Below are 9,869 nucleotides of genomic sequence, written 5' to 3'. Positions count from 1 at the left end.
ATTGGAGAGGGGAGGAAAGTCCTAAGATGCCTTTAAAAGCATCGCATGTCTATATCCCGATCCAGAAATAGCGAACTGTCAATAAGCAACAGATATTATAAAGTCAAAGATGCATTTCCCATCTGCACCTGCCCCTGAAAGACAGCAGAATCCAGCAAGCATTTATTCAGATTCTCCCCCAACCCGCCCCGCCCCCCGACTAGAAACTGCCTCACATAGCTCTGAAACTCATCACATAGAAAAAGACTTCCAAAAAATCTTTAGCAGAGCAATAGACTGATGGCAATATGTAATTTTTTCTCCATTTTCAGTCTTTGTTGAATTGTTTTCAGTGGTCATTTATTACTTATACAACCTGAAAATAAAAGCAACACATGAAATTGTGCTCATGAGGTAGACCCCAGGAAAATCAAGACAGAGATGCTACACGCCTAAATGTCCAGTAGAACTTATCAAACACAGGATCCATGCTGGCACTCAATTCTGACACAGCCAATAGAATGCCAGTCTGCAGAGCCTTACCCTGATGCTCTGAGTGGCTTCCGTCTACCTGTAGTCCCTACATATGGCATCTCATTTAGCCCTTGATGCCACACTCTCTTGGCATGTCTGTTTCACACATGAGCAAACCAATGTCAAAGTGAAAAGGCAGCCTGCTGGGGGTAAAGGGCCTAGTATTAAGAGGCTGTTCTTAAGTTTATGCCTGTCTAAAGTAAAATCAAACGCTTGCTTTTCCCCTCAGCCCTGCCAAATGCTCCTTTGAAGCCAGGAGCTTTAGGGGTCTCCAGTGCTGATGAGTCTGTTCCGTGTCAAGAACATGAAGGCATTTCCACGAGTCTCCTTTCCCTTGTCTGTGGGGTTGAGGAAAGACAGCCCTGTAGGGGAAACAACGAAAACGCTGGCGTTACACCGCAGACCAATCAAATGGAGAGGTGGGAGGTTTCACGGGAGACAGTGCCTCTCCCCAAAGACACCCCCTTTTGATATCTAACCCATGAAACCATGATGCCCAGTGTCTTGCATACGGTCATCTCAGGCTTGCCCATGTGGAGAGGTTGTTTTTAAATGGAACTTCATTGGACGGTGTCCGTTGAACTGATAAGCTAAAATGAGACCAATTAGCTCAAAATAAGCAAATAAATCGGAAAGAAGAAAGAAAAACAATTGGCACTCTTGTTCATATGCAGGTCAGGAAGAAACAAAGAAAGTAAAGAGACGCGGAATTAAACCAAAACTGCCCCTTGGATTCAGACCACAGAATGCAGACTGCCACAGGAGGCAGAAAGTAAGGAGGGATCCGACAGACAGTAGTGAAGGAATTCCAGCAATGTGGTGGAGGGGTTAACATGACAAGTTACTTTGCAAAAGAGTGACAGGGTGAAAAATACTATGATGTAAACCAATGTTACCACCACCACCACAACAATAATAATGATGATGATATAGTGATAAGAAAGTAGGAGCCCGGGTGATAGTTCAGGGAGTAGAATGTCTGCCTTGCATGAGATCAACCTGGGTTTGATCCCTGGCATCCCATACGGTCCTTCGAGCACTGCCAGGAGTGCTCTCTGAGTACAGAGTCAGGAGTAGTTCCTGCGCATCACTGGGTGTAGTCCAAAAAAAATAAGTTAAAATAAGCCTTTCACATCCCAGAGAGATAGTATAGAGGGATAAGGCCTTGCTTTGCACGTGGTTGATTCTTGGCACCATAGATGGTTCCCCTGAGCACCACCAGGAGTAATCCTGGAGCACTGCTTGGAGTGACTCAAAACTTAAGAAAAAATATGAATGGTTGAGAACGTAATACAGGTTTTATAGGCTTATGTACCGAGTATATGTCCAACCCAGGTCCGATCCCTGGTACCATACAGCTTCCTGAGCCTCACTGGCACCATATGCTCGAGCTCTCACATTCACTGCCATCCTAGTTGGTTAAGAATCCCACAGAGTGACTCATGGGGACCCCCTAAGTACTGTATTAGAGACCCAAAATAAATAAAATTCACTGGCTGAATTACCTATGATTCAGGATGAAGGCATTGCCTTTCCTCAGATAACACATTATTAGCCAAAGACCTACCCAGAAACTGTTTCCAGTGGTCTATAAGTTATTTTCACTGATTCTGTTTTCAAAAAAGCATTCTAGGGTGTCTACAGTCATCCAGACCCTGAAGGCAGAAGCTGATGACTGAATATTTGAACAACCGAATTTCAGGGTCCCCATTATCCAAAAGTAAGGTGATCCAACGAAACCTTTCACAAGCTGAGATGGCAGTAAAGTGAAGAATTCGTTACCCTACGAATTTATATAGGCAAAAACATTTCCATACCATAAACAGAGCCTAACAAACCATCACAGATAACACATAAAATAATACTCCCATCTAGAAAGAGTGGGGATTTGGTAACGAGCTCACTGGCATAAAGCAGTTTCCTGGGAAAGAGCTTTGTAAGACTCTTGCTGCTCGGAGTTTGAAGTGCAGCTGCCACTAAGAACAGTGGCTGTGCGGGTGCAAATGCGGCTCTGGGGGAGATCACAGGTCTTGCACGTGTGAGGTCCTGGGTTTGATCCCCAGCGCCATCAGACATGGTTTCCTGAGAAGATAGTAATAACAGCAACGTTTAAGTACTCTTCTAGAACAGCTGTTGCAAAACTAACACTGAGTGCTACTGTCACTTCTTGCCTTGAAAAAGCAAAAGTGCTCTTGGGCTTTCTTTTGGCTTGAGAAAACAACGAATGGTAAGTTTTTATAAAATCTAAGTGGTGTTAGGTGAAAATTTGCAACACCAGGGTTAGCTCTTACACCGTACAAGATTCCTGGTTGCTTTAGAAAAAAAAAGTTTTATTTTCCGTGAACCAAAGATGGCAGAGGGAAGACAGCCGCTTTGCAGATGCTTTGACTCTTTCTGTGCATTCAACTCTTCACAAAAAAGCACAGAGCAAATGTTAGGGACTTGGTGTCCTAGAATTGAGATGGTGAACACATCTGTTTTCCAGATCGTAGCGTTTTTAATGCGTTAAAAATATGTTTGTGGTTTCAATGTTTTTAACGATTCCCCTGCAGCTTCAAAAGTATAGTTTATGCAATTAAAAATCATTCACCCTTGATCCAAAGTCCTTTCAGCCCGAGAGTGTAAATTTAAGTTGATTGCTCCTCTCACTCGATTCCACCGGAGAGGTAGCTCACGTCTCAACTTGGTAAACATACCTCTCTGCACCGTGGGGACATTATTTGCACTGCCCTCTCCTTCCTGTATTTGTACAATAAGAGGTTCCAACTGTCTTTGAAGGCATCACAGTCACACGACTTTGGGGTAGCCACCAAATGAGCAGCTGGTATCAGAGCTGCCACTGGGTTCCACCATTTCCAACTAGGAAATACAAGGAGGGGACATTTGGTCCAGCAGAACCCCAAGAGGAAATCAGCTGCTCCCCCAGATAAGAGCTGAGTCATAAAAAGGCGCAGGACATAGGGCCAGACAGGGCTGAGGCATAAAGGGCACTGAGCGTAGGGTCAGTCCAAGGAACCATGTGGTTCATCCTGCCTGCAGTTCTGCTCGCTACCACCCAGGGCATCACCCCCGTCCGCTACGAAAGGTACAATTCCATGCCCGGATTCCCATCTGCAAGGGAAGAGGACCCAATGCCCTTCCTGGTGGTCCTGTTGACTCTTTTGCTTTCTTCTTCTTCTTCTTCTTCTTTGCATTTTGGGGGTTACTCCTGGTTCTGTACTCAGGAATTACTCCTGGTGCTTGCTCAGGAGACTATATGGAATGCTGGGAATCAAACCCAGGTTGGTCACATGCAAGGCAAACACCCTACCTGCTGTACTATCGCTCCAGCCCCTCTTTTGCTTTCTTACAGGGACAAAGTACTCCGGGCGAATCCCCAGGATGAGAAGCAAGCAAACCTCCTAAAGGACTTGGCCCGAACCTACCAGGTAAAGCCTTTAATGGACCATTTGTGATTGTGTGTGTGTGTGTGTCCTTCCTGCCTGCAGATGCTTTTCTCTCTGATTCAATGTGCCCTGCACAAAGACAGAGCCCAGAGCAAGTGACAGGAGCTATTTGGGTAATTCACTCGTGTGGTTATTTCGCCCACAAATTTACCTTCTATTTTTACCTCCCCGAAGCTTTGCAGGCTGGGTCTGGAGCAATAGTCCAGCAGTTAGGGCACTTGCCTTGCATGCAGCTGACTCACAATTCAACACAATTCAGTTCAATTCCAGACACCCCCAAATGGTTCCCTGAGCCTGCCAGGAATGATCCCTGAGCACCACTGGGTGTGGTCCAAAAACAAACAAAGCTTTGCAGGCCATAGCTTTAAGTGAAATTGTGAGATAAGGGCCTGTCACGTTAGATCTGTCTTGGAAACTCACAGGTCTCTCAGGCGACTCCTCAGACACTGCACTGTGGCTGCCTCCTACATACATCCCTTCAAACTGCCTGACACATTGTCAGTGTCATCGTGAACGTGCCAGGAACAGAACTCAGGTCCCAAGAGAATCAATGTTCTGTGACCAGGAGGACGTCAGATTTAAACCCCACAACCAAACCTGGGACTTATTCTAGTCACAGACCCCCTCGTCTCTACATCAGAACAATGCAAAGCACTGAGTATTTCTAACTGGTACTTGGTTCTCTGCTCTGCCACTTGCCACTGGCAAGTCATGTCCAGACTCCTGCAGAGCAGGGCAACCTCAACAGCCCTGCACTGGGGTGCAGGGTTCAAGCTCTGCCTCCCACAAAGCCACAGCTGCACTGCAACCTGAACTGTCTCTCTGATACCTGATGGTCACCACCTCCCATTCGAAGCTTGGTGTTGGCTTTGTTCTGTTGTTTTTGCTATTATAACTTTGAGTGGCTTTATCATTGCTTGCCAATATCACAACATTTCAGAAGTGTAGCTTTATGCCGCATCCCACACAGCTAAGTTGACCAGGGTCCCCGAGGCTAAGGGAGTAACTAAGTCTCCCTTCTGGCAACGGAGTAAGGAGGCCAGACAAGCAGTGTTTGTGCAGCATCTTTATTGAACAAGCAACCGACTTTTATAGGTCTCTAGAAGGAAACATACATTGGAAAAATATACAAGAATGTTCAGGATACATAAGTTTAGAATGTACTGGGCTTCCAGACGTCAATGACGCTTTTCTATAATTACATAGTTTCAATATTTGCCTTGGTTATATATTGATATACCTTAGCAACATGTTCTGCCATAAGAACTAGGAAAGAGCCATCGAGAAAAACAAGAAAGTCAGCCCTTAGATTGCATAACCTCCAGACAATGGTCTCTAATAAACCAGCCTTTAGACAACACGTCCCCAGGACAAGAACTCTGCTAGTATTAACTAGCATAGGCTCCCAAACAGCTTTTCACCGGAATACATCACCACGTTTCCAACGCCTTGCCAACACCAGAAAGAGCTTTCTTCCCATTCCCCCCACCAGTTTCCCTCTGACCTTAGTTTGCACCAAGTTTCGTGTTTGGGGCCAGGCCATTTGTGTTATCTTTCTGAAATGAGTGAAACCATTTTGTACCTCCTTATTTCACTTAACATCAACCCCTAAGGCCCTTGGTATTTTATCCCCAAAGGCATGAGTTCATCTTTTTGAACAGCACAATAGTATTCCATTGAGAATATGTACCACAGCATTTTTGTTCATTTGTTGATGGTATTTAGGTTGTAACTGTGTTTGGGCTAACTGTGAATAATGCTGCTATGAGCTTAGAGGTGCAAATATTCTTTCAAATTAGTATTGTCTTATCCTTTAAATATATGCCTGAGTGGTATCACTTATGGCATTTCTGCTTTGTTTTTCACAGAGGTCACACTAATTTAGTAAACTGTCAAGGTGTGTATGTTCCAGGGGTAAATGGTACTACACCATGCCTACCAGCAAAGTACCAGTAACCTTCTACCAACTCCATTGGATCCTCTTTACCCTTCCTTCCTCACCTCTGTTACTTCTGCTCTGTGAGTCTAAGTGTTTACGTTCCTCATTTTTGAAGGCTTGTATGGTTTTAAAAAGCACTCTACAATGGAAACAGTCTTCAGAGGTCCAAATCTCAGTTCAGTGCTCTTAGGCAAGTGACTTATTCTTGTTCTAAATTTCCCCCTCTACCAAACAGGACTAATACTCATATCAACTCTCTGTGATTATTGTAAAGACTATGTTAGAGCTATTGAAAAGATGTTTAGATCCATCTCAGAAATGGGTGTGGCCATTCTGAGCATTATAAAACCATTTTCTGTTGCGGTTGGTGTCTCCCAGACAGACAGTCTCTGTCATCTCCTACCTGCCATCCTCTTTCTTATCAAACTTCATGGACATCAAAATTCATCACGAAGCACCTTTTCCCATGAGAAACGTGTTTCCTTCATTACTTTCAACTCGTACTAACTCTTCAAGTACTAACTCTTTCCAAGCATAGCCAGGAGTAATTCCTGAGTGTGTGAGTCAGGAATAACCCTTGAGCATCGCTGGGTGTGACCCAAAAAGCAAAAATAAAAAAAGATACTGCCAAATCTGTGTATGGGCCAAAAATAATAAAATAAAAAAGAAGAAGAAAAAAATTATTCTTGTGACCATGCCTGGCATTGATGAGAATGTAGGAAATAAATGACTCTCTCTCTCTCTCTCTCTCTCTCTCTCTCTCTCTCTCTCTCTCTCTCTCACTAACCTTTTTCTCCTCTTAAGTTCTATGCTAAATCTTATAACCATTGCATCCAGCTTGTACCAGTTGTCTAGTGAAAGCTCATGAAAGTTCTCTGAGTCTAAACTCTTGTTTCACATTACCCTGTTAGAGCAGATCAAGTCCTATTGTAGTGACATGACCCTACCTAGTTCAATCATGTTGCATTCTCCATATGCTAGCATGGATTTTTGATCAAAATACACCAATAAATACTGGTTGGATCACAGAAGTCATGCATTCCCACATAATTGTCTGGTTTAGTATGGAGTTCAACTATGAAATAGTCAGGCAGACCAGGATATGCCTACAGTGTCAAGTAATTAATATAAATGGAACCTTTCCTTCACATCTCCTAAGCTGGTGAATCATATTTCATTTGATTTCCCAATGCAGTGCAGTTCTGAAGACCTACAAGAATTGGAATCTTCTCTAGTTATTTTATCGTAGTGCTATCCTCCTGGGCTTAAGTGCCAAATTTCTGAAATTCCCAGCTAGGAAAATAAAGAGAATGAATAGACAGTTGTTAAATGTCTGCATGTTCCAGGCTTCACCTCATTTCACAGTGGTGCTCAGGAGGCCTGGAATTTGGAATTTCCTCCTGGGGATTCTCGGTCTCTGAGAGAGTGGTTCAATGCAAGGGCCCAAAGATGTCGTGCTGCTCAGGCTGGTGCCATCTCAGGGACTCTGAGGTCTCCAGGGCTGTACCCACAATGTAGGGGGGTTGGAGAGGGCAGACTGTCATGCTGAGGATAAAACCAGGGTTGAGCACATGTAAGACATGCACATTAAGTCATATACCATCTCTCTGTCCCTTAATCCTCTTTCAAGGGTTGAGTCTGAAACTCAGAAGTCAGCTGCCCTAAGATGTGTTACAAGAAAAATGGTTAAAGATCCAACTTTCTGTTGGAATCAAGACTTCCAGTAATTTCACAGTTTATAGGGGCATCTGTTTTGAGGTCTGATTGGGGAAAGGGCCATATATTTAATCTATATTCCCAACTAGAGACAGATGTTGTGACGAAACCAACTATAAAACAGCTCAACTCAGTCCCCAAATGGTAGAAGCATAGAGATGAACCAAAACTTTTTGTCCACTCCTTTGGATTTTTGCAGACATGGATTTCCCTCTCTACTATATGAAAGTAGAGAATTCACTTAAAATCTTTCACAAGTCAAAATAGTGAAAAATGAAGAAGCAATTAGCATTTCTTTCTACAAAAACAAAAAATTCATATTCTAAAATCAGAAATATAATCTACCAAATAATATCAAATAATATAGAAACATTTCATTCACATTAAAAGCAGAACTGATACGAGAACAGTAATTCCAGGCAAAGAGTTTTCTGGGCCCCACTAATATTTGGGGATATCAACTACCTCTAGATGTGCTTTCATGGAGCTAATGCTGAAAGCAGTTGCCACTTCTGTCATAAAGCAAAAATCTTCTTCAGATCTATTTAGTTGGGAAAAAATAAGTACTAAAATAGGACTTTTGTTTTAAAAAAAGGAAGAAAAAAGAAAGACAGAAAGAAAAGAAATGGGGTGGTATACAGCAAACTTTCAAAAATCAGGGATACTTGGAAAAAACAATCATCAGTGGAAATGATTTCTTTCCATTCCTTAATAGTAAACAGTTATTTCATATTCTGCAAAAATACCATAAATTTACAAAAATAGTCTATACTTCAGTTGTGTTGAGCTCCAAATTTCTTTCAGGATGTCTGCCTTACTTCTTTATATATATATATATATATATATATATATATTATTAGTGAAACACCCTGAGGTACAGTTGTAGACTTACAAATTTTTGTGCTTGGATTTCAATTATACAATGATCAAATACCCATCCCTCCACCAGTGCCCATTTTGCACTTCTTAATAAAAACGTGGTAGGTGAGCAAATAAGCCCCCTTTGCTAACACTGACTTCATCCCCACAGCTTGATTTCTGGTACCCAGACACTGCATACTACATAACGACAAACATGACGGTTGATTTTCAAGTTGGTGAAAAGGAATCTCAATCCATCCTGAAAGCCTTGGACCAAAATGAAATGCACTACAAGTAAGTCCTTGTCGAATATTCAAATGTGTTGAGTGGAGAATATTTGGGGAACCTTGAAATTAAAGGGAAATACTATTTTTATCATTAGACCACCTGAAACAAAAACTTAATCTTCGTGATAAAATCTATGGTTTTAAATAAAATCTAACTGTAGATAAAAATCTACATTTTTTTAAACAAAATCTTGAGGTAGCTTCTAGGGAGAATAAGACCAAACCTGGTTAACTCTCCTTCCTTCTAATGCTTCCTTCGATCTGCAGTTACCTGCAGTAGCCCAATCCAAAACTTACTGGTGAGCTCTGGTACCACACTCTTGTATTTTGTATTATCCCAGTGCATAAAAGGAGACATGCCCCAAACATAGTTTGCCAGCAATGTGGGAACATGAAGTTTAAAATATATCACTCTTATTTTATTTTATTTTTTATTTATGTTTTTAATTTTTTATATTTTAAATTTTTTTAATTGAATCATTGAGAGAAAGACCCTTACAAAGCTGTTCATGATTAGGTTTCAGTCATACAGCGTTCCAACACCCATCCCTCCACTAGTGAGATGTACAATTCTTCATACGAGAAATTCCTTTTTAGAAAAAGCAAAAGCAAAGCATTAAAATCAGAACTAAATCCAAGAGAAGTGAATTCTACAAGTGTCTAAGGTTCAGCCACGAGGTCCTTACATCTCTAAAGATAAATAAAGAGAAGTTTTGTGTTTAAACAAAATTTAATTTTGTGCCATGAACAAGACGAAAATCGGAAAATACATTATCACAAGTCACTTCATAATATTAAATAAAAGATGTGATTTTGTCCTTTCAAATGTTTGGTAACCTGATCTGAAACTGAGGGACCCTGATTCCAGTCCAAGTTCCTTTTATGAAGACTCATCCTCAAGGCACTACTAAGCTTTTTTTTTTCTTTCTATTTCAGTCCCCAGAAAAATAGAAAGTCAAAATTAATGCTATCACACAAAATAATCTCCTGAGTGATTTATAGGGTTCTAGTGATGTCAGAAAAGCCATACTGTAGAACAGGACTGACTGCTTATCGTGAGTTCTAATGACTGTTGATATTGCCACAATATCGCCAATAAATATAAAC

General features: G+C 41.6%; 1 protein-coding gene across 1 annotated transcript in view; it reads left to right on the top strand.

The window, feature by feature from the left end:
- Positions 1–3,504: 3,504 nt before the first annotated feature.
- Positions 3,505–9,869, top strand: part of CPA3 (carboxypeptidase A3) — a 31,659-nt gene continuing 25,294 nt past the window's right edge. Inside the window, exons 1-3 of the mRNA XM_056121917.1 lie at positions 3,505–3,598; positions 3,866–3,941; positions 8,645–8,769. Coding sequence (XP_055977892.1) covers positions 3,531–3,598; positions 3,866–3,941; positions 8,645–8,769 — 269 coding nt within the window. The 5' untranslated portion in view covers positions 3,505–3,530. The remainder of the gene's footprint in view (positions 3,599–3,865; positions 3,942–8,644; positions 8,770–9,869) is intronic.

Source organism: Sorex fumeus, unplaced genomic scaffold, assembly GCF_029834395.1.
Source record: "Sorex fumeus unplaced genomic scaffold, SorFum_2.1 ptg000044l, whole genome shotgun sequence".
NCBI classification, from domain to species: Eukaryota; Metazoa; Chordata; class Mammalia; order Eulipotyphla; family Soricidae; genus Sorex; species Sorex fumeus.
The sequence above is the reverse complement of the archived record's forward strand: the minus strand, read 5'-3'. Positions and strand labels throughout refer to the sequence as shown.